At 37.3% G+C, this 26,228-nt stretch overlaps 1 protein-coding gene and 2 non-coding genes across 3 annotated transcripts; 2 read left to right on the top strand and 1 right to left on the bottom strand.

Annotated features, from left to right (window-relative positions):
- The first annotated feature begins 945 nt into the window (after window positions 1-945).
- LOC115628491 (abhydrolase domain-containing protein 2) lies at window positions 946-20,714 on the top strand. The gene is made up of 6 exons (XM_030524620.1): window positions 946-1,266; window positions 1,327-1,637; window positions 19,097-19,266; window positions 19,335-19,689; window positions 19,748-20,097; window positions 20,246-20,714. The coding sequence occupies exons 2-6, from the start codon at window positions 1,483-1,485 to the stop codon at window positions 20,413-20,415; spliced, it is 1,200 nt and encodes a 399-aa protein (XP_030380480.1). The 5' UTR covers window positions 946-1,266; window positions 1,327-1,482; the 3' UTR covers window positions 20,416-20,714.
- Window positions 16,003-16,073, bottom strand: Trnag-gcc. The gene has a single exon. It is a non-coding gene; the product is annotated as a tRNA-Gly (tRNA).
- A 4,951-nt stretch (window positions 20,715-25,665) lies between the features above and the next one.
- Trnas-aga lies at window positions 25,666-25,747 on the top strand. The gene has a single exon. It is a non-coding gene; the product is annotated as a tRNA-Ser (tRNA).
- Window positions 25,748-26,228: the final 481 nt, after the last annotated feature.

The following is a 26,228-nucleotide window of genomic DNA, read 5'->3' as shown; positions in this document are numbered from 1 at the left end:
AAATATAGAAAGTGGGACAAATTTTAGGTTCATCGGACCACGCCCGCTCTTATCTCCCACTCTGCGAAGAAAGGGGGCACCTAGCCAGGAACTGCCCGAGATGTGCATTATGCGCAAAAAAGAGTCTACCAGCGACGGACCACGCCACAAGAAGCTTTAAATATCCTTTCCCGTTCTCCCCCTTTGGAGAGTGTCCAAATTGCAGCTTCCTAACTCTTGCTGTTTGGGCTGAGTTGATCGCCAATCAGAAGGTCCGTCAGGACAGAGCTTGTGATTGCTAAAAGAGCATGCACGCATAAATATGTATGTATATATATATATGCATATTTTATATGATCAGACTCGATAAACTTCAATCATATGATCACGTTCGATCATATCGTTCCTTGCGATCATTTATCGACCCAAATAAACAAAGTGAAGGAGCCCAAGTTGTTTGTAAGCTAAGCAATAGGGTTGTAAGTAAATTAAAGTACATCGATGTTTCACATAATCGGTCTATAGTCAAGTGCCATCGATTGTATTCCGATAAATCGCGACAAAAATCGATCCGTCGATTAATTTATTTTTGTTGTTTTTAATTTATTAGTTATGTGGAATTTATATTTGGCTATAATTCTTCAGTCTCATTTCTATTTGCTATTGAATTACTTTTAAAATTAAGGTTTTGATGTTTTCGCCAAAGCATTTAACAACGTCGACGTATCGCGTTGAAAAAACATCGGGGAAAGTCGAGTACTCATTAAACATCGACGATGTCAAATAATTAAAACTGAATTTTAAACATTGAGGAATATTCTTGTGCATTTCGTCCATAAATACCACAACTTTAGTATCTTTGTATTTTAATGTACGGTCACACTCACCGGTCACAGTATTAACTATGAAAAAGGCTAACTGTCGCATTTTACGTTTCAGTTCCATAAAAATTGAGAAAAGGTGGTATTAATGGTAGTAAAAATAAATTGTACCTTTGCCAAGAAAAAAATAAACATTGTGAGTGCACCAAAGCTCAGGTAGTTGCGTGTCACTTTTTCCACCATTTATTGATCCGCGCTGCGCTTCATGCTTCAGCAACAATTTGTAATCTACAAGTGCGCGCTAGTGCAAATCCCGCCACTCCCCTTGTTCTGTAGTCAAACAAATCACCTAACTTTGTGTATACACATAGCATGCCAATCCACTTGTCCCCGTAAAAAACTTTCAATATCAGATATTGTTTAGAAAATTAGTACACGGTACGTTCATTGGGAAAGGAAACGCAAGGTGAGTGGTGGATCATATTTTTTATCTGATGGATAAGAGCTTCCTATTTTGTCTTTGCAGTTTAGTCCAAAAAACTGTTGGCGCCTCTCGCGACAATTACAAACAGAGGAAAAGAAGAGTGGGCGCATGTTTTGCGCATAATTCTGGAGAAATTTAATGAACAAATTCCGGTATCATTGCATATCAGATTAAGCAAGTCTGTTAAGAATTATCAATATGTCTACCGCTTTCTTAACTGTTATTGCCGTCATCATATGCATATTATTCCGCATTCTCAATGTGCATAGCCAGCCGCTAAAACCTAATGTTTGGTGTCTCAATGAACAGTTCTTGGACTGCTTGTACAAGATAGCGCCAGTATTGCGAGAACCGTAAGTATTTGCTGCGGCAAACTAACACATTTATAATTTTGTTTGCCTTTTCACTTGCGACTCACATCAACAAATAATAAATCGAGAAAACCGTACTCGCGCTCAGCTATTGAAATGTTAGCAACCCAAGACACCTAAGCTAAAAAGGTTGTTAACATCTTTTTTAGTATATAAGTAAAATATACACTGCGCGTCATCAGGTTAGCACACCCCTGACTTCAATAGTTTTCGCTCATTTCTATTAAAACTAAAAAGGTTAAAATTCTAAAAATTTTATCGGTTATAAACAAATTAATTCTGAACTAAATAAAATAAAAACCAATGTTCAATATTTTTTTATAATTTTTTTTTGAAATCAACTAAAAATTAACAATTTAAGTTTGGTCATCAGGTTAGCACACTTCTCTTTTTTATAATTTTTTGAACCTTTTCAGGTAAGAAATTATTGTTAAACTTATATGGTAACTTATTTAAACATTTTTTTATAATTTTAATAATGAGTCGATCCCCCTTGTTGAGTAAGATCTCATAGATCCGATTGGGAAGGGATTCGTATAACTTTGCAATATAATTTAAGGAAATGGCTGACCAAGCACTTTTATTGCAATCAACTAATTCCACTTTGGTGGAATACTGCCTGTCCGCTTCGTAAACTTTACAAACCAGCCATCCCCACACGTTTTCTATGATGTTAATGACCGGTGAGTAAGGCGGCCACTGCAATAAGTCGATGTTTTGACCTTCTATCCAAGATTTAATCACTCGAGCAGTGTGAATCGGAGCATTGTCTTGTTGGAAACGCCATGACAAATTACCAAATACATTTTAGAAATGGGGAAAAGTAAGTTTCAGTACGTTTTGATAAGTGTTTACAGTCATATTTGTGTTCAAAAATTATAACTTGCACGTAACATAACAAGAGATAGCTCCCGACACCATTACACCGCCCTCACGACAATGAAGTCGAACCAATTGAAATAAAAGTTATATCCACCGGATCATTCCAAATCACATTTCTTTTCATCCGAAAAGAAAACAAAGCTTCAATCAAAATTTAAGTAGAGTTTGATTTAATCGTTTTTCCTTCCGAGCATAGTTAATTGGTGGTTTTTTCCTTAGTTTTCATCTTTTCAAATGTGGAGCATTTCTTATCACCCTTTGAACAGAATATAAGCTGGCTTCAACATCAACATTTGCCATGATCTTTGCGGTCAATTGATGAGAGTTGGATGCTTCTCTAAAAATTCCTCTTTTATCAGCATCGGAAATCACTTCATTATTACAGTATTTATTATTTATACCATATCCCGACATTTTAAGTAAGAAATTGTATATAACTTTTCCACTTCTGCCGACTATTTCACTTACTGAAAGCTTTAACTCTTACGCTTCGTATTATGCTTTCTCTTTAACCGATAACGTTTTTATAGCCTGTACCCAAAGGGTACAAGGGTATATTAGCTTTTTGCGACTGTACACACAGAAGGAGGCGTGGCAGACCCCTCAAAGTATATATATTCTTGATCAGCATGACAAGCCGAGTCGATATAGCCATATCCGTCTGTCCGTCTATCTGTATGAACGCAAGGAAAGTAAAAGAACTAGAATAACCACAAAGTATATATATTCTTGATCAGCATGGCGAGACGAGTCGATCTAGTCCTGTCTGTCCGTCCGTATGAACACCTGGATCTCAGAAACTATAAGAGATAGAGACACCAAATTTTGCACAAATGCGTAAAATGCGGGCAAAACCCGTTCGGGCCCGCGAGAAATTCTGCTATAGGAAATAAAAAGATCATTTGCAAATAAATAAACTTGTTACTAAAATATTTTTTACTATTCGTTATGTGAATGAAGTATACGAATTGACTGTAGGTTTTATTGGTATAGGAGTGTATAGGTAAAAAAGTCCCTTTAAATTACGCCAAGTTGCAACGCCACGGATCCTTCAAAATAGTATCAGGTACCACTGTGCAAACGTAGGCAAAACAGCTGGGTCAAGCTGAAACGAAGTAGGCAGCAGGTACAGAGTGAAAGAGATCGCGCACATTTCTCCTTATAAAAATATATACACACAAGCATACCATCATTCAAATTTCACACATCACACATACATATGCCTGTCTACCACGAACGAGCGCTCTGCTACTGCAGACCGGCTCGTACGACACTGCTGCTGTCGGCAGCGACCCGCGGCGAAGCACGGCGTACCCGCACGACCCGTTACCTCTGCCAGACGACCCGATCGGACCCGCCGCCTCTGTCGGCAGCGACCCGAAAAACCGCGCAGCAGAATTTCTCGCGGGCCCGAACGGGTTGCGAGCACATTTTACGAACCCTGAATTTATACGAGTTTGTTTTATTTTTTTGATTTTCCCCCCACTTCCCCCCTATGGGGTTTTTCCCGATTTTCCATTCGTATAATCGCCTATATCTCGGAGACTATAAGACCTAGGGACACCAAATTTTAGTCCAAGATGCCTTATATAAATACACAGAAAATGTGTACTTTGGAATTTCCCTCCCTCCCCCCTCTACCACGCACATCGTAACTCCCGTAATTCGTGGAATTTTGAGCTCAAACTTGGAAGATGCCCTCAGTTGGTAATTATGTGTCCGTATGCCAAGTTTCACTATGATAGACCGATTTAACAAGAAGTTATAGCCACAAATATATTTGCTGTTCAACCGCTGCCCGCAGCTGTTGTTGATGTTGCTGTTTGGTTGACTGCAACCATGTTTACACAGACACGAATAGACGCGCATAGACATTCATTGCTTTGTAAATGTGTAATTGTACACCCTTTACGTGAGTTCGAAATCCGAGGGAGGTAAAATCGATCCAAATTTTTTTTTTACATTTTCTTAATTTTTGTAATTTCTATAATTATTCTAAACATATGTACAGAGTATTTCAAAGTCGGGACACCCGACTTTAGCTTTTTTACTTGTTTTGTAGCTGAGGCTGAAAGTGCGCAGAAATCCTTATTCGTAATCACTATAATACCCCTAAAACTCCTAGATGATTTTGGAAATGTTTAGTGGTTAAATCGTAGTGGTTCTTACACATGATCTCTATCGTTTTGATAAATACATACATCATATCAATTGTAACCTATCCCTATGGGGCGATTATTTGAAAGTTAAAGCACAAATAATCATAAATATAAGCGTTATTTATACGAATACGAAATACGAACACACATTAGTTGAATAACAAGTCACAATATCTGTGTCTTATATGGGCGGTAAGAGTTGGCGTAGTCCGATCGGTCTAAAATGTTATACAGTTGTTACACATGTCATTACAAGCACCTGTATCAAGTCTCTAACTTCATGTTTCGAATTTATGCCAAAAAATCGGCCATCTGGCCCAATGTGCACTGGTCAAATACCTCGACGATGGAACACCTAACAACTTAAAAGTAGCAAGGGATTACAAGTGGATATCAAAGGAATCGAGTCGACAGTACCAGCGAGATAAAAGCGAGATAAGGGCTTTGAAGTCAAAATGGCAATGAACATAATAAATAGATATAAAATTCCCCAACCAATGTTCATGGTAGAATCCTGCCCAATGCACAAACTGCCAGGAATATGGAGTTAAAAAGTCGCTTAAGCAAACAAAAATCCGCAGCTCGAAATCCAGTCATCCGGCAAAACTTGCCATACATATCATCAACTACGATTCCAGGAGTATCTTTTGCTAAGGCGTTAAGTTACACCAACGAATCGTATGCCCCAGTCTCTAAACAAACCACTGCAGGAATAATGAATCGTCAGACATCGCAACAGGGGCCAGAAACTACTACCCAACATACCACTGCAAATCCATCCCAATTGCCTAGTGGAATAGAATCAATTCTGGCAACTCTAACAAATACAATGGTAGCAATACAACAAACGATGCAGAAAATCTTCCGGAATTACTAATACTGGCCCACAGATCCAAAGAAGCAACCAGATGTGATTGATTTTGCTATTACAAGAAGATTTGTGTGGAGCACTAAACAGATATATCATCGGATCACTCGCCAATCCTTCTTCGCCTTTATGACCACCCACAGTACTCGGAGCGCCCACAATTTTTAAATTCTAGAAAAACAGACTGGCTTTAATACAGGAAGTACGTAAGTTCCCATATTGATGGCCGTTGAAACATTAACTGTAAAGATAACATAGATACCTCAGTTGAAGTATTAGTGTCTGTAATGCCACTGGCGGCAAAGCATTCCACACCAAAAATCACAGCTTATAAAACTTACATAAGCAGTCGTGTTCCCAGGCATATTGAAGCGTTTCTACGAAGGCTTCGGCGGGAGTGGCAAGCGCACAGATCACCTGAATCAAAGGAGCCGTTGAAAATAGCCAACCAGCTACTACGCGAAGCCCTAGAAAATGAGAAACACTGAGCTCAAATGGACTATGTACTCTCCCCAAACAGCAAACGATTCCCATTGTGGAAAGCTAAATGAGGCGTATGTCCACCAATCGAGAGTGAATCACCATTACGTAAGGAATGTGGGCTCGCACCAACGAAGAGAAGACAAATCTATTTGCCGCCCATTTAGAAAAAGTCTTCAAACCACATCCAGCTATAAATAGCTTTGTGCTCCCACTAACCAATCATCTTGAAGCTACCGCGCCTATCGTATTCCAAGCAGGAGAAGTTACAAGTGACATTAAGGGCCAAGTTTCAATGCAAAAAAAGCGCCGGGCCACGATATAATTTCCCCCAAAATGATTGAACCGAGCTGTGCAGTATTTTTTTTCACCATAATTTTCAACAGCATGATGAAATGGGACTATTATCCTCGACAATGGAAAAAATCTGTCATCAAAATGATGCATAAAGCCGGAAACGACAAGTCTCAGCCATCATCATATAGACCTATCAGTCTCCTGCCTTGCCTATCAAAGATATTCGAAAAAGTACTCCTGAATTGCATCAAGCAACACCTACATACCAAGAGTGCAATCCCAAATCACTAATTTAGTTTTCGCGAAAAACATGGAACCATTGAACAAGTCAACCGAATAACCTCTGAGATACGAAATGCATTTGAAAAACGATGGATGTCGCCCAAGCCTTTCACCGCGTTTGGCTGGATGGCTTAGTTCACAAAATCAAAATATTACTTCCACAGAACATCCATAAAATACTGGAGTCATACCTACAACAAAGAAGTTTCGCAGTTAGATGCAAAGATTTCCTCTCCGAATACCATCCAATTGAAGCTGGTGTACCTCAAGGAAGTGTGCTTGGACCGAAACTGTATATCATGTACACAGCAGATATACCGACAAACAGACATACAACAATTTCGGCATTTGCTGATGATACTGTCATCCTAAATCGCTCCTCTTATCATCTTACCTCGTGGCCATAGAAGAATGGCTAGCAGACTGGTGCATACTTGTAAACGAGAAAAAGTGCAAACATGTCACCTTTACCTTAAATAAACAAACTTGTCCTCCATTGTTGCTAAACAACATCAATATTCCACAAAAAACGATGTAACATACCTTGGTGTCCATTTGGATAGACGGCTTACTTGACGCAAACACATCGAAGCGAAGAGAGATCAACTGAAACTAAAAGCTACAAGTATTAATCTACATTAGCTTATAAACGTCCGTTCACCACTAAAAGTGGTGTACAAAGTACTCTTGTACAATGCAGTTCTCAAACCAATTTGGACATATGGCTCTGAACTATGGGGAAACGCTTCCATTAGTAATTTAAATTTAATCGAGAGAGCTCAATCGAAGATACTGAGAACCATCACTGGGGCTCCCAGGTACATACGGAGTGAAAATATCCGGAAAGATTTACATGTGGGACCTGTTAATGATGAAATCAGCAAGGTGAAAGCAAAGTACCAGCTTAAGCTTCGGAACCATTCAAATAGACTTGCGCAGAATTTAACTTGGCAGGCTAGCCATACACGACTCCGGCGAAGAGACCTCCCAACCCAGCAATAACAGTTAGGGAAGTAATTCAAATATTTAATTGTAATTAATTAAAGAACTATATTAGATTAAGATTTGAGTACTTATCGTTAGTCTCCGAGAGAGAATATTCAATAAATAAAAAAAATTAAAAAAATAAAAAACTTACATTTTGTTTCCCTAGTCCGTATTGGAAATTTAAATGGCAGTTAACGTCCATTCAAATGTTCGCTAACAAAAAGACCTGCCAAAGCAGCGATACACATTTTTGCCAAGTTTGTTAAATTAATACACAGTTATTTGGCACTGCCCCAATGGGGCATCTCTATTGTGCGGTTGTTTTGGATGCTGTGTGTGAATGCTAGTGTTTTTAGTATACATGTAGTAATTTCCTAATTTAATAATATTTACTTAGGATATGCAAAATATTTTTTATAAGGTTTATGTTCCAATGATTTTTTTTATGACGAAAAATGTCTTTGTTAGTGTTTATACTTGTAACCAGCGAGACACATTCGCACCTTTTGCGTTTCATAAATCGACTGACTTTATTTTACACTTTTGCTTATGTCTAGTTTATTCTATGACATGTGTTTCATTATGATATATACATGTTGATTGGGATTAAGATATTGCTTATGGCTAATATGTACATGTTTTTTATATTCTATTTTGCTTGCTACAATTCGGCCTATCCTGAACTCCTCCAGCCTTTTCGTTTTCTTTAGTTTTGTTGTTACCTAGCCATGGCTTCAAATTTGCAACTGCCCATACTCCTATATAAGGGAGTCGTGTTTGTTGGAAACCATTAACATCTTCTAGCACATATCTATCATTTCTTAATACTCTCGTGATCTTGTATGGTCCTTTGAATCTGGGTATTAGTTCCTATATGGGTGTCAAAATTCTTAATCATCACCAAATCTCCCTCTTCATATTTATGAGCGTCTTGCCATTTTGAGTCTATCCTCTTCTAGTTGTAGCCCTGTGTTTTGTTTTGATTAAATATTGCGTTAGTACGTCTATCTGTTTTCCTCTTTGTGAAACTCCAAATAGTAATTTACTTGGATATTGATTTACCGATCTTTGGTTCGTATTATTTATCGTATATTCAACTGTCCCAATACAGTGCTTCCTCTGGATCTATTTGTCTAGCTATCATTGGTCCTAATATTCTGTTTATTCGTTCTACTTGCCCATTGGCTTGGGGTGAACCTGTTGCTATTTTTAAGTGCCTCATTTCGTTTTCTTTTAAAAAACATTCTAAACTATTAGAAGTGAAACAACTGCCTCTGTCTGATATTATACATTTTGGTCTGCTATACGATCGAAAATATTCCTTGAGGGACTTTATGACTTCTGTTGTTTTGTAGTTTTTGTTGGTAACAGCCTGACAAACTTCGTAAATGCATCTATTACAACAAATATGTGTTTATTCGCTCTGTCTTTGTCAACGGTCCCAAAGTGATCTACATGTATTACGTCAAAAGGGGCAGTCTACTTTTGGAATATTATGTAGCATCCCTTCCTGCTTTCCATTTTTCCCAGAATATGCAATACATTTCAAACAGTTATCTATGTGTCTCTTAGCTTTTTCTTTGACTTTGGGAAACTAATAACTTTTCAGTATAATCTCAGTCATTTTTTCTATTCCAATATGTCCCAGCTCATCATAGTACTTGAATAGCACACGATTTTCCATTTCCTCTGGAACCATAAACAAGAGAACCCCATTATCTTTTTTCCTATATATGACTCCATTTCTCATTTCGTATCGTGTGTGGTCATTTTCTTCGAACTCTTCTTTGAACTGCTTTAACATGGTATCTCTATTCTGACAAATAATAAAGTTTTCTTCAAATGTATTTGTATCCAACGTCAATATCTGTGTATTTCTGCTAAGAGCGTCGACATGTTGCATTCGGATTCCCGGTCTGTGTTCTGGTGTAAAATCATAAGCTTGCAATACTAGTATCCACCGACCTATTGCAGGGCTTAAGGCTTTTTTGCTAAATTCCAGATTAAGAGAATTGCAATCAGTTACCAATTTAAAATGTATTCCTTGCACTATCGCCAGCATTTCTAACTTAAAGCTTCATATCTTGGTTCTACTTCCGTTGTCCTTTTCGAAAAATAAAAAATCGGATGTAACTTGTTATCCGCTTTCCTTTGTATTAGAATTGCCCCAAAACCTAAAGCACTGACATCACAATGAAGCTCTGTCTCGTCCTTCGGGCTATACAATGCTGGCCATTCTAACAAGCTATTTTTATACTCTACATGAAATGTACAAGAGTATACTAGGTTTGCGCGAGCTGAAAAATGTAACAGGGAGAAGGAGGCGTAGCAGACCCCACAAAGTACATATATTCTTGATCGGCATGACAAGACGAGTCGATCTATGTCTGTCTGTCCGTATGAACACCTGGATCTCAGAGATTATAAGAGTTAGAGACACCAAATATTGCACATAGATGCCTTATGTGTGTACGCTGTGCAAGTTTGTTTTTGTTTTTTTGATTTTCCTCCCCACATGGGGTTTTTTCCGATTTTCCATTCTTATAATCGCCTATATCTCGGAGACTATAAGACCTAGGAACACGGAATCCAAGATGCCTTTTGTGAATACGCAGAAAATGTGTATTTTGGAATTTACCTCCCTCCCCCCTCACCCCCGCAAATCGTAACTCCCGTAATTCTTGGAATTTTGAACTCAAATACTGCAAATACCCCAGTTAGTGTCCGTGTGCCAAGTTTGACTATGATAGACCGAATTAACAAGAAGTTATAGTCATAAATAGAGCTGCTTAAGCGCTGCCCGCAGCTGTTGTTGATGCTTGTGCTTTGGTTGATTGCAAACATGCTTACACAGATACGAATTTTTTTATATTTCCTTTGTACTCCACTTGGGAGCTTAGGGCTACTACAAGGACATTTTTTCCAATCTTAACACTCTCTATTTCTAGCCGTCTGTCTGGCTGTGTCCCATTTGGTGTTGTTGTGTCTGGGACAATTCCTGAAGGGTGCATCCGCCGCCAGGTTGCCGTCTTTTTTAGGTCTCCCGATCCCGTCTGCTTCCTTGGGGGTTCCAGCGCCATCCCTGACATCAGACATCGAAGTAGTGGGAGTCCTTTTTGGATTCAGTTGTCTTGTAGTAGTTTCCATAATCATGTAGTTGTCAGTCGACCTGGTGATTGGCCAGATGCGACTTATCCCAGTGGTGGGACTGCCACCTGTCGCCGTCGGGGAGAGACGTCTTGGGGGGTTTAACTATTGTGCAGTCCAGATAGCGTGGATGGATGTGTTTTTGGGTGGATAAATGACCACGACGTTGAAGGCATGAGCTTAGGAGAGTTTTTTCGAGAGGAGAACATTTTTAGGTCATGCTCTCGCTATGAGTGGGGGCTCGATCCCACGACGACCTCTTGTTTGGTGTGCGCATGCGCTATCCACTACGCCACCGAGGCCCCACACAGATACGAATAGATGCGCATAAACATACATACACGCACATAAACGCAATTGCTTTGTATATGTGCAATTATACATACCGAATACCGAGAGTGGTAAAATAGACATCATTTTTTTTTTTTAATTTTCTTAATTTGTTTAATTTCTATAATTATTCTAAACATATGTACAGAGTATTTCAAAGTCGGGTCACCCGACTTGAGCTTTTTTACTTGTTTAACGATTCAAAACATTCTAACTCCCCTAATCCAAACTTGAATTCCTTTTCTTTTTTAACTAAATCGCTAAGTGGTTTGGCCTTTGTTGAAAAGTTTTGTACAAACTGCCTAAAATAAGAGCACAGCCCCAAAAAACTTTGGACATCTTTTACCTTCTGGGGAATTGGAAATTCTTTTACTGCTTGCATTGCCTTATCATTTGGCCTAATTTCATTTCCTGTTACTACATACCCTAAGTACTTTGCTTCCCTTTGTAAAAATTCGCACTTGTCCAACCTTAGCTCTAATTTATTTACTACTAATCGCTTGAATACCTCCTTTAAAACTTCCATATGAGTTTCTCTGTCTTTGTTGCTTTATCGCTATCGTCCATATAAATCAATTGATTTTCCTATGGTGAAAGTTTAATGGATTAAAATTGCAAGACTTTACTTCATATGACTTAGAAAATAGTGAACACTAAGTGAGAATACCGTAGAGCAAGAAGCCATTGCCATGATGTGTCATTTTGGCATGATGCCCATGGCACAGGGCAAGATCAAACCAAAAAGTTGATGATGAACCAGTGCGGAGGAGATTACCATAATGCACAGTGGGACATAAATTTCCCTACCTGAGGGATCCAAATTTCTTTGAGCCACGTAAACCTGGTGCGAATGATTCAAACAGTTCTTACCTAGATTTAAGCGGCAGTTCAACAAGCAGCATTAAAATTCTCGAGTGGAGTAGCGGTTCACACTCTGATGAAAAAGACAATGCGAGAAGCAGCAGTCAATATAATACAGACAAGTCCAGCCTGGATACTTCTGGGAAAGTGCAGCATGGATACAGAAAACACTACACCAAGAAGAATCTCAATCAATTCGCCAACCAATAGCAGTATCACTAATGCTAGCGATGGTGAGATACCCTATGTGGCGTTCAATAACGCCGTTGAAGTCAAGGAATCTTCGCAGACACGTGCTCCGGAAAGGAAGGGAAGAAAATAGCAGCGGCACGCAATGTTACGAAAGAAGAACTGAAGCCTTTAACCATGCGTACAATTTACCAATGCAATCTACAGATTTCCTACATTTATTATTGGTACACTATTTTTTATTACATTATCAAAAAAGTAGGATCAAAAAAAAAAGTTAGCTCTTCGGTTATGGTAGGTTTTATTCCAAACAAGGCTGCATTTAACATTTGGAACAACTCATCTCACATATCTAGAAGTTGATTGTGATATTATTTAAGTGCCTTTATGACACTACTTCAACTTGTCCATAACCAATTTAATATCTATATATATAAAACAGTTTGTCCTGACTGACTGATTGGTGATCAACGCACAGCCCAAACGGTAAAAGATGAAATTTGGACTCAAGTATCCTTTCATAGTATCCATCATAGTGTAGGAGCACACTAAGAAAGGCTTTTGGAAAATTCTACCTCCAAAGGGGGGAAAACGAGCTTTAAAAAATATTAGTTATAGTGGTCATGTTCGTTTAACGAAATAGTTTGGCAAGAACAAAAATGTAACGGACTACTGAACAATTTTTTGTCAAGAACAGAAAATGTTCATTTAAATACCTTACATGCCTTCCTACTGGTAACTTATAAGGTGAAAACATATGGGTAGGTTATGCACACACAAAATAAATACAATTGGAAACATTGAGCCGGGTTAAGACGGGCAATAATGTCCAAAATATAAACGAAATACACATAATACATTAAGTTAAACGTCCGAATAACCAATTAAACTAATAGTTAAACAAGATAGAACGCTACAGTCGAGCAAGCCCGACAGTAAAATACCCTGTAACCACCACAAAAAAAAAGTAAAATTTAAAAAAATTATTTGAAAAAGTTAATTAATTAATTATGTTAAATATAAAATATTTAACATATGCATGTATGCAGCACAAAGTTGAACCAAAGCTGCAACAACAACAACTACGGGCAGAGTTGCAGGCAGAGCAGGGGAAGCGATTTTATTTATGGGTATAACTTTCTTCAGAATTTATCTATTGTGATGAAACTTGGTATATGGATATATAATCACTAACTGGGTGTGACTACTATTTTATTTCAAAATTCCAAGAATTACGGGGGTTATAGAAAATCGTGAATACGGGCGGAGTGGGGGGTGCATCAGAAAAAATTAACAAACTCGTCCTTTCTCGGACTCAGGAGAATCTGAATACCAAGTTTGGTTACTCTAGCTCTTATACTTTGCGAGATCATTGCGTTCATACAGACAAACGGACATGGCTATATATACTCGGCTTGTCATGCTGATCAAGAATATATATACTTTGTGGGGTCTGCCACGCCTCCTTCCATGTACACTCGCACAAAACTAATATACTATTTCACCCTTTGGGTACAGGTTATAAACATTAGTGCTTGACTTGAATGTGTTTTATCCAACTGGTAAAATTGGTAACATGCAGAAGGAAGCATCTCCGACCCCATAAAGTATATATATTCTGAATCAGCATGACGTGAGAAATCGATCTAGACATGTCCGTCCGTCTGTCTGGATGAACGCAATGATCTCAGAAACTATAAAAGCTAGAAAGTTGGTATCCAGATTCTCCTATGTCCGAGAAATGACGAGTTTATTTTATTTTTTGAATTTTTCCCCCTTCCCCCGCTACAGAATTTCGTCAATACCGTCCACATTTCAAAAGTTACATTAACCAAACTTTGCACTCATAATTCGTACACAATAGTCTACTTTGGTTTCAAATTTCTTCTAAATCGGTTAATTCTAAAAAAAGTTATTAGCGAAACAAATTCTCTCTAGTACAACCCCCTCACTCCACTCGCTTTGTCATGCTGATCAAGAATATACATACACTAGCAGGTCTTGCCCGTCTTTGCTGGGCTAAGTAAAATGTGCTTATAATTATAAGTTTATTTACTATATGATATTCTTCTTTCGACGCTCTCTAAAGTTTTTTAAAGAGTTCATTTACCAAATAGCAAAAAAAGTACAATAAGTACTATGTATGGTTATACGTACATACATACATACATATGTACATATCTTCGTTACGCACCGGGCCGACTGCCAGTCCTGACTTAACTGTGTGCTTCCTCAGCACGTTGTACGCACGGTCGAATTATCCCCGAAAAGTCCGAAGTGGGACATTGAATTTTGATTTATAAATCCGGATGTCCCGCCAAAATTGAAGCGTTCGGCAACGCTGATATGTACATACATTTAAATTTTTCATGCAGGCGTTATCCGCCTATATACATACATACATATATAAGTATGTATTAAATTTTTAAATTCAACACTAATTTGTGTCTTCAATTCCAAATATGATTGCTGTGAATGTAAAAGGTGTGTTTCTGCTTTTGTTAATCGCATGAATACACTACAAAATAGGCTTAACGGTAAATGGCTCTTAGATTTGTTCAGAATACATTTTTAGCGTTGTTAGCTAACACTAAAATGGTAAGTCGCTGTAAATATGCGATCAGCTGAGATGCTAGAGATGGGCATGTGTCGAATGATCTATGTGTTAGAACATCAAAACTATCGATAGTTGAATCCGTCGATACAATCAATAATTCCATCGAAGTTTGAATGCAATTAACAGAAAATTTAAATAATAACATCTTATAATTTATTGAGATAAATTAGAACAAATCATATAGAATCATACATATGTACTACATATCTATGTACATCTGCACGTAACGCGAAGCAGAATATACGTAGGTCCGCTTTCGGCTTCTGCTTTACTATCGCTTACGCAGTCGTTGTCTAGCGACGGTAACTGTAAACTTTTGGAATTTTGCCTTTGAAATTAACAGGCGTAAATGATCAAAACGAAAACAGAAGCGCGAGCCAATGACTTGCAGTTGTTCTTGTTTTTCGTTTTAAAATTTTGATTTAAAACCATATAACATTATTTATTACAATCAAACAACAGTGCTTGATTGTCCAATGTATACATACATACATACAGACGAATGTACATACATGCTATATACATATGTACGTACACAGGCATACATACATACATATGTATGTACATATGTATGCATGTTTCTCTTTACTTTTTCAACCGGACGTAGAGAACCGCACACATAGACACGAACTTTTGCGTTCTTTGTAATTTGTTGTTGCTGCATAAAGTTACTAATGAAAACCCAATTGCCAAATGTACTAAAGAAAGAAAAAATTACTTTTAAAAATGTTAAATAATTTTTTAATTAATTAACATTTTTTGCTCTGTCAGTGCAAGACGAATGAACATACATACATACAAAGATATGTATGTACATGTACTTAAATGTGTACATATGTATGTGTGTACATTCACACATTAGTGTCACATAATAAAATATTTAAAAAACCAAGTGCATCTTTCTTTTATTGTTTATAGAAACCAATGAAAAATAACGAATGAATTATTCAAACAAACTTTGGAGCTAGTTTTCCCCTCATTGGATCTCGAATTTTCCAAAAATCCCTTCTTAGTGCGCACGTACACTATGATAGGATACTTGAGCCCAAATTTCAGCTTCCTAGCTTTTACCGTTTGGGCTGTGCGTTTATCACCAATCAGCCAGTCAGTCAGTCAGTCAGGACAAACTGTCTGTTACATTTTATCTTTATCAAGTATGTAATCTTACTTAAAATATTTGTAGTAGTATTTGGAAGGTAAAATATGTATAGGTAAAATATGTATGATATAAAAAATAACATTTTAAGCTGCATCGGCCGGGAATCGAACCCGGGCCGCCCGCGTGGCAGGCGAGCATTCTACCACTGAACCACCGATGCCTACGGTTTCATTTTATCAAAATGATTATAAGCGTAAAACCACTGTCGGGCAATAAATACCATTATATATATATATAAATATACATATGTATGTATGTACATACATACAAATGTGCTTTCATGTGTATTCACAAATAAAACAAATTCTGATGAGCTTGAACAAAACTACAAGCTAATTTTAGTCATAGTGGTCAAAATAAACGGTACTTTTAATTATTGCTATAAGCAAGAGATAAGATGGTTAAAAATGTTGGTAGAAAAAAAAAACAAGATAGAACGCTACAGTCGAGCAAGCCCGACAGTAAAATAGCCTGTACTCTCCACAAAAAAGAAAAATTAAAAAAATTAAAAATTAAAAAAATTAAAAAAAAAAAATTAAATTATTAAAAAAAGTTAATGAATTAATTAATTAAATGAAATTAGAATACATGTTTATGTTCAGTTTTAACAGCATACATTTACATCACGTACCTATACGTGTTTATATGCGTGTATGTATGCAGCACAAAGTTGAACCAAAGCAGCAACAACAACAGCTGCGGGCAGCGCTGCCGACAGAGCTGCAGGCAGCGCATTAGCAGCGATTTTACTTATGGCTATAACTTTCTTCAGAATTGACCTATCATGATGAAATTTGGCATACGGACACATTAGTACTAACTGGATGTACCTACCAAAAGTGATTTCAAAATTCCGAGAATTACGGAAGTTATAAGAAAAAACACGAATTGCGGAGGAATGGGGGGGTGCATCGAAAAAAAACTCAAACTCGTACTTTCTCGGTCTTAGGAGAATATGGAAACCAAGTTTGGTTATTCTAGCTCTTATACTTTCTGAGATCCTTGCGTTCATACGGACAGACGGACAGACGGACGGACGGACAATGCTATATCGACTCAGCTTCTCATCCTGATCAAGAATATATATACTTTGTGGGGTCTGCCACGCCTCCTTCTGCCTGTTACATTTTTCAGCTCGCGCAAACCTAATATACTCTTGTACATTTCATGTACAGAGTATAAAAATTGGGTAGGAAAGAACAACACGTCTAATACAGCTCACACCAAAAATTTAGCCGTCTGTCCGTCCGTATGAACACCTGGATCTCAGAGACTATAAGAGATAGAGACACCAAATTTTGCACAAAGATGCCTTATGTGTGTATTCTATACAAGTTTGCTTTATTTTTTTGATTTTCCCCCCCACTTCCCCCCAATGGGGGTTTTCCCGATTTTCCATTCGTATAATCGCCTATATCTCGGAGACTATAAGACCTAGAAACACAAAATTTTAGTCCTTCTTGAAAAACTGATGACCTTTCAGTTACAGCACCATTGCAGGTCCATAATTTCCCCTTTTCAACATGGATTTATGAAACGCCACTCTACCGCAACAAATCTCCTTGAATTCTCATCGTTCGTTATGAATGGGTTTTTTAGCTAAGAGCCAGACGGATGTTGTATACACTGACTTCAGCAAAGCTTTTGATTCTGTCAATCATGAGCTATTGATCCATAAGTTGGGTCTTTTGGGATATCCCAAAAATCTTATCGTATGGATATATAGTTATTTGTTTGGCAGAACACAACGTGTAATTTTTAACGGCGTACTGTCAAAAGCTATTAAAGTAACTTCGGGGGTCCCACAGGGTAGTCATTTAGGTCCTCTACTGTTTACTCTTTTTATAAATGATCTGCCATAATCCCTAACTTACTCTCGTGTACTAATGTATGCCGACGACGTAAAACTTTGCCTCTCATATAACGATGTTCAGCTTGATCTCAATGCCTTCCAATTGTGGTGTTCGCGGAATCTGTTGAACTTAAATTTTGTTAAATGCAAGCTAATGACGTTCCACCGATGCAAGCCTCATTTCATATTATTTAAATAACTCTCCTGTAGAACGAATTTTCACTGTTAACGACCTAGGTGTACTGTTTGATGCTAAACTTTGTTTTAATGATCACATCTCCACCATTGTTAATAAAGCAAAGGGAACTCTAGGCTTTATTAAAAGTTGGGCAAAGGAATTTGATGACCCCTACACAACACTAATTTTGTATACGGCTTTGGTGCGGCCTACCTTAGAATATTGTTGTAATCGTCTGGTGCCCGCAATATGAAATACATAAAAATCGCATTGAATCGGTTCTAAAGCCATTTCTTTTGTTTGCCTTACGTGGTCTTGGATGGAGTAGAACTGACCCTCTACCATTATTATTGTATTGTTTTTATACATAAATTAATTACCGGCGACATCGAGTCTTCGGTGCTTGTCAGCCAAATTAACTTTACGGTACCACAAAGACCTTCAAGATTTTTTGTTCCCATAAGCCTAAATCGCTGTACAAGCAACTATGCTTTGCACAGTCCGTTTCGGGTTCTGTGTAGCAACTACAATAATAGTTCGATTAAATCTTGCTTACTTAATTTCCTGATCCAGTCTGAATCTCTTTAAATCAGTTGTAATTCTATTTAATTTAAATTTTTATTTTTTATGTTTTTTTCCAATATTTGAATGTATATCTAGTCTGTTATTTCTTTTCTTTATGTTTAACATTGACAGTTATTTGTCAATTAAATAAATAAATGTGTTCGTGTGCCAAGTTTCACTATGATAGACCGATTTAACAAGAAGTTATAGCCATAAATATATTTACTGCTGCAGCGCTGCTCAAGCGCTGCCCGCGGCTGTTGTTGATGCTGGTGCTTTGGTTGACTGCACACATGTTTACATAGACACGAATAGATGCGCATCGGCATACATACACTCACACAGACGCAATTGCGATGTAAATGTGCAATTATACACCACTTACGTGAGTTCGAATACCGAGAAAGGTAAAATCGATCAAATTTTTTTTTTAATTTTTAAGTTTTTTTTTGTTGTCTATAGTTATTGTAAACATATGTACAGAGTATTTCAAAGTCGGGACACCCGACTTTAGCTTTTTTTACTTGTTTTTTATCAAAACAGAAACCGATGTGTATGTAGAACATGTTCTTGTCAATTTACTTTGCAGATACATTCCTCCACGGCTTTGGGGATTCAGCGGCCATGTGCAGACTGTTTTACATAGCATTGTTGGGCGTGTGCGTTGCCCTTGGCCCTTGGGTGAACGCGTTTATATGTGGCTAGATGATGGATCAACGTTAACATATGATTTGTATCAATCACTTAATGAAGCAGAAGGTACATTTTCAAATACTGTTGGTAACCATCATATATATATATATATTTTTTTTATCATTGCCTTATAGATGACATAACAATTGCCATTTGTCCGGGCATCGCCAACAGTTCTGAAAGCGTATATATACGAACTTTTGTACACTTGGCTCAATGCAGTGGATACCGTTGCGCCGTACTGAACCATATTGGAGCACTTCGCAGTGTTCAGGTGACATCAACACGCATTTTCACTTATGGCCACACAGAGGATTTCGCCGCCATGGTGGAACATTTGAATGAAAAATATCGTCGGAGTCGCATCGTTGCAGTCGGTTTCAGCTTAGGTGGTAATTTAATTACCAAATATTTTGGTGAGCTAGCAAAAAACAAACCGAACAGTGTAATAGGTGGTATCTCTGTATGTCAAGGCTATAATGCTGTCGAGTAAGTTAAAATCTACAATTTTTTTTTATAAAAGTATTTAAAGCATTTTTTTTTTTAGAGGGACTAAGTGGCTTTTGAATTGGCAAAATTTTAGACGTTTCTACTTGTATATTATGACTGAAAATGTTAAAAATATTATCTTGCGTCATCGCCATGTGCTGCTCTCCGACGAAGTTAAGGCACGTCATAATCTGAACGAACGTGAAATTATTTCGGCTGCAACCTTACCAGAACTGGATGAGGCTTATACACGACGAGTTTATAATTTCCCTTCAACACAGGAGCTCTACAAGTGGAGCTCATCTTTGTTCTACTTCGATAACATTGAGAAGCCAATGATTTTTATTAATGCTAAAGATGATCCCCTAGTGCCCGAGGATTTATTGAATCCCATAAAAGAGTATGCATGTATGTATTCCGCCAATTATTGATTGTATAAAATTGTGTTGTTACGTTAAGTACGCTATTATAATCGTATATACTAAATACACACACATAACATTTCCAATAATTAGTTATACAAATATTACGAAATATTATAATTTTTTATTTGTAGCAACACGACAAAATCTCGCCTACATTGAGGTTGCACACGGAGGTCATTTGGGCTTTTATGAGGGTGGTTTCCTATACCCCAATCCTGTAACTTGGCTGGATCGAACTCTGGTTGCTATGGTGGGATCTCTGGCATTGATGCACGCCGATATGAGAAAAGTTACTTCTTAATAGGTTAAAGATGCCCCAGCAGTTACCCAATAATACAATGCTTTATGTCAAAATTCCATGTTGCTGTCAAAACCGAATCGTATAAATAGTTTAACCACCTAATAACTTATGTATTAAGCGTTCTTCGTAGATAAAGACGTTGCAATGTGCATTTAAAAAAGAAAGCAGAAGGCACACTTTTGTACTATATACTCTCTTTTGGAAAAATTTTTGTAATAAGCAAATTAACAATTGCATTCGACATGATGTAAACAAACTTACGTAATTTATTTATAAAGAAGATCTAATATTAAAATGTTTTTACATTTCTTTTTTGTTAAAGCTTTATAATTTTATCCTATAAAACAAAAGCCAACATGTACGAGGTTATATTGATATTTAATAATTGCCTTATTGTACATTTTTGCAAACGTTTTATATACATTATTATACTTATATTATTTAAAGTAAATTTGTTTTTATATGAGTAGCGCTTTTAATAGACTACTTATATATGTGAAAGGCCGTAAGGGCGAAGGAATAATTTGTATACAAATTTTTGACGTATTTTATTCAACAGACGTGTGTGTATAACACGCATATATTTAAATCAAATATAAGAGAATGTTGTGTAAATGTACGTTATACCAATAAAAATTTGGTTTATAAAAACGACAACGCTGTTTTAAGCAAGAAAGGAATGATAGACTTGAGCGATCTGAACTCTTAACTATCCTGTACCCATCCCACAAAAAAAAAACAAATTTATAAAAAATGCAAAATGCATTAAAAAAATTTAATTTGTTTAATTAATGAACTAAATGAAATATAAACAAGAGAGAACGCTACAGTCGAGCAAGCCCGACAGTGTAATACCCTGTACCCAGGTAAACGTGCGTCACTGAGTTATATGCGCCCATAGCAGCAGCAAAAAGAGGAAGAAGAAGAGCGAACTTGTTGCTGCAGTTTGTGGGGGTTGTACTGGCGAAAATTTGTTTTGCTAATAAAATTTTGAACAACAATAGACAATTATATATAAATTATATTTGAAATGTGGACGCTATTGACGAAATTCTGTAGCGGGGGAAGGGGGGGAAAATTTAAAAAAAAAACATAAACTCGTCCTTACTCGGACCTAGGAGAATCTGGATGCCAACTTTGATTATTCCAGCTTTTATAGTTTCTGAGATCCTTGCGTTCATCCAGACGGACGGACATCGATTTCTCTCGTCATGCTGATCAAGAATATATATACTTTATGGGGTCGGAGATGCTTCCTTCTGTATGTTACATACTTTGCACAAACCTAATATACCCTTTTTACCCTACGGGTACAGGGTATAAAAATATTCAACACATGCATACATGTGTTTACCTAGCGGTACGGCATACCGGTCCAAACCGGTGCAAGTACCGGTCCGCCGCGCACCACCACTAGTCCGAACTTCATGCCATGCCTCCCTTAGTTTTTACACACGACGTCATACGAAGCGGACTATTGTCCGCGTCTCGCCAACATTGGACTGGTAAATGGAGCGGTCCCTTTTATATCGAGTGGACTACTCCATGGACCGGTCCGTTTTGGACTAGCTTTGGACCGGTCCGATACTACCCCTCTGCCAGACAGAACAAGTAAAAAAGTCGGGTGCCCTGACTTTAAAATACTCTGTACATATGTATGTTTAGAATAATTATAGAAATTAAAACAAGTAAAAAAGCTAAAGTCGGGTGTCCCGACAAAGCAATTGCGTCTATGTGAGTGTATGAATGTCTATGCGCATCTATTCGTGTCTGTGTAAACATGTTAGCAGTCAACCAAACAGCAACACCAACAACAGCTGCGGGCAGCGCTTAAGCAGCAAATATATTTATGGCTATAACTTCTTGTTAAATCGGTCTATCATAGTGAATACATACGGCATACGGACACATAATAACTAACTGGGGGTATTTGCAAAATTTTAGTTCGAAATTCCAAGAATTACGGGAGTTACGATTTGCTTGGGAGAGGGGAAAGGGAGGGAAATTCTAAAATTTTGTGTTCCTAGGTCTTAGTCTCCGAGATATAGGCGATTATACGATTGGAAAATCGGAAAAAACCCCATAGGGGGACAAATCAAAAAAATAAAACAAACTTGCACAGCGTACACACATAAGGCATCTTTGTGCAAAATTTGGTGTCTCTCAGAGATCCAGGTGTTCATACGGACAGACAGATTCTGTTCTGTGTCGATGTCCTACCGGTATGGCGCTGCCTTCCTAAAGGGACTGGTGTTGAAACTGATTGAGCTTAGGACCGGTCCATTGGTTGCCCATAGAGGACAATTGCCTCAAGCCGAACTGAAGGGTATGTACAATATCAACAGCATTCACTTATACTTACGTGTATGTTTGCAGTTTAGGCAAATTGTGCATCAGGCAAAGACCCAATAGGGTTGTTTATGCCAAATAATAATAAAAAGTATGTTTGCAGTAGAGGAATAAGTCAAAGCAGCAAAAACAACAGCTGCGGGCACTTGGCATACGGACACATAATCACTAAGTCAATGTGACTGCCAGTTTGAAATTCTAAGAAGTTATGGAAAAATCACTAATTTCGGGGGGGTGGGGGTAGCATCGAAAAAAAACTCAAACTCGTACTTTCTCGGACTTAGGAGAATCTGGATACCAAGTTTGGTTATTATAGGCCTTATTCTTTCTGAGTTTATTGCGTTCAGTCAGACAGACGGACATGGCTATATCGACTCGTCACACTGATCAATAATATATATACTTAGTGGGTCTGCCACACCTCCTTCTGTGTGTCTGTACAAAACTAGTATACCCTTTTACCCTTTGGGTACAGGCTATAAAAATGTCAGGAATCAACCCCATAACGTTATGTTAACGATTGCGGCCTTTTTATACCCAAAGGGTGAACGCGTATATTACTTAACTGCACTAAAGTGTAACACACAGAAGGAGCTATGACAGAGACAACAAAGTATTTATATGTATGTATTTATTCTTGATCAGCAATGCCAATCAATATACCCATGCCCATCTCCATTTATGAACGCAAGGCAAAGATCTCGGAAAGTAAAGAGCTACCAAACTTTGTATCCAGATTCTCATAAGTCCGAAAACGGATAAGTTTTTGTTTTTATAGCCTGTACCAAGGGGAAAAGGCAATACATACTAGTTTTATGCGAATGTATGTAACAGGCAGAAGGAGGCTTGGTAGATTTTACAAAGTACATATATTCTTGACTAGCATGACAAGACGAGTCGATATATATATAATTTGTATTTAATTAAATAGAATAATATAATTAATATACTTTTTTAAAATTAATTAAAAAATTTTTTTCTATTTTCTTTTTTGAGGGAGGTACAGGATATTTAAGAGTTGAGCTCGCTCGACTGTAGCATTCCAGAGTATAACTCTGTTCATGCAATGTACACGAGTATACTAGGTTTGCGGGAGATGAAAAATGTAAGAGGTATATATATTCTTGATCAGCATGTCGAGACGAGTCGATCTAGCGCTGTCTGTCTGTCCGTCCGTATGAACACCTGGATCTCAGAGACTATAAGAGATAGAGACACCAAATTTTGCACAAAGATGCCTTATGTGTGTATTCTATACAAGTTTGTTTTATTTTTTTGATTTTCCCCCCACTTCCCCCCTATGGGGGTTTTCCCGATTTTCCATTCGTACAATCGCCTATATCTCGGAGACTATAAAACCTATGGACACTAAATTGGGCATCTTGGACTAATGCCTTGTGTGAATACGCAGAAAATGTATATTTTGGAATTTTTCTCCCTCCCCCCTCTCCCACGCAAATCGCGATTTTCTCTAACTCCCGTAATTCTTAGAATTTCGAACTAAAATTTATTTATTTATGGAAATACCGCCAGTTAGTTATTATGTGTCCGTATGCCAAGTTTCACTATGATAGACCGATTTCACAAGAAGTTATAGCCATAAATTATTTGCTGCTGCAGTGCTGCTCAAGCGCTGCCCGCGGCTGTTGTTAATGTTGCTGTTTGGTTGACGGCTAACATGTTTACACAGACACGAATAGATGCGCATAGGCATACATACACTCACACAGACGCAATTGCTATGTAAATGTGCAATAATACACCCTTTACGTGAGTTCGAATACCGAGAGAGGTAAAATAGATCAAATTGTTTTTTTAATTTTCTTAATTATAGCCTGTACCCAAAGGGTGAAAGGCTATACTAACTTTGTGGGCATGTATGTAGCACACAGAAGGAGGCGTGGCAGACCCCACAAAGTATATATATTCTTGATCAGGATGAGAAGCCGAGTGGATATAGCCTTGTCCGTCCGTCCGTCTGTCTGTCCGTATGAACGCAAATATCTCAGAAAGTATAAGAGCTAGAATAACCAAACTTGGTTTCCATATTCTCCTAAGACCGAGAAAGTACGAGTTTGAGTTTTTTTCGATGCACCCCCCCACTCCTCCGCAATTCGTGTTTTTTCTTATAACTTCCGTAATTCTCAATTTTGGTAGGTACATCCAGTTAGTACTAATGTGTCCGTGTGCCAAATTTCATCATGATAGGTCAATTCTGAAGAAAGTTATAGCCATAAGTAAAATCGCTGCTCATGCGCTGCCTGCAGCTGCACGCAGCTGTTGTTGTTGTTTCTGCTTTGGTTCAACTTTGTGCTGCATACATACACGCATATAAACACGCATAGGTACGTGATGTAAATGTATGCTGTTAAAACTGAACATTAACATGTATTCTAATTTAATTTAATTAATTAATTAATTCTTTCATTTTTTTAATAATTTAATTTAAAAATTTTTTTTTTTTAATTTTTCTTTTTTGTGGAGAGTACAGGCTATTTTACTGTCGGGCTTGCTCGACTGTAGCGTTCTATCTTGTTTTTTATTTTTTATAATTATTGTAAACATACGTACAGAGTATTTCAAAGTCGGGACACTCGACTTTTGCTTTTTTACTTGTTTCTTCTTATGCAAAGGCAAACACAATTTCGATAAGTTTCGTAATCATTTTAATTTAATAATTGCGTAAACATATGTTTGTACCTATGAGGTATAGATTTTTTTATTTTCATTAATTAATTAAAAGTACTTAATGAAATGTGTATATTCAATTTGTGTTTTGGCGCTCATTGTACATTCGATGTTATGATATCAGTTATGTTAACGCATTAATGTATAGTTAAGAAACATCGCTAACAACAAGTAAAAGGCTTATATTAATACAACTTGCTCAACACGTATGAAGCAGCTGTGGCCGAGCGGTTAAGGCGTCTGACTAGAAATCAGATTCCCTCTGGGAGCGTAGGTTCGAATCCTACCAGCTGCGGCGAAGGTTAGTTTCTTCATTTTTTCCTTTTTTATACTTTTGTACCTATAGCTGTCTAATTATATTATTACTATTTATATTTATATACTAATATTTATACTCTGTGCATTAAATGTACATACAAGGGTAATATACTCTAGGTATATTAGGTTTGCGAGAGGAGAAAAATATAATATGCAGAAGGAGGAGTGGCAGACCCCACGAAGTATGTATATACAGTTGTGTTCAATGAAATAGTAGTGCCGCACCTCATCACTTTCAAAACTCTTTTTGAAACCCTTACAGTAATCCAAATTAAACAACCGATATCTTTTTAGAATGGCTGGAATATAAACATTATTAATTGTATGTATGTACATACATATGTATATTTATGTATATAGTATGATAGGGATAAATCATGGCAAGTAATTTCTAGAATTAAAAGCTGTACAATTTGGCAAAGTTATTTGGTCAACTTATGCAACTACACAACATTTAA

The sequence above is a fragment of the Scaptodrosophila lebanonensis genome, unplaced genomic scaffold (assembly GCF_003285725.1).
Source record: "Scaptodrosophila lebanonensis strain 11010-0011.00,11010-0021.00 unplaced genomic scaffold, SlebRS2 tig00000118-arrow-arrow-pilon, whole genome shotgun sequence".
Classification (NCBI taxonomy): Eukaryota; Metazoa; Arthropoda; class Insecta; order Diptera; family Drosophilidae; genus Scaptodrosophila; species Scaptodrosophila lebanonensis.
The sequence above is the reverse complement of the archived record's forward strand: the minus strand, read 5'-3'. Positions and strand labels throughout refer to the sequence as shown.

What these genes read in the sequence shown, in the direction of transcription:
- LOC115628491 (XM_030524620.1), top strand. Translation starts at nt 1,483, where the DNA reads ATGTCTACCGCTTTCTTAACTGTTATTGCCGTCATCATATGCATATTA. An exon ending in GCGCCAGTATTGCGAGAACC is followed by an intron (nt 1,638 to 19,096) that starts GTAAGTATTTGC and finishes TTTACTTTGCAG; the next exon opens with ATACATTCCTCCACGGCTTT. An exon ending in CAAGGCTATAATGCTGTCGA is followed by an intron (nt 19,690 to 19,747) that starts GTAAGTTAAAAT and finishes TTTTTTTTTTAG; the next exon opens with AGGGACTAAGTGGCTTTTGA.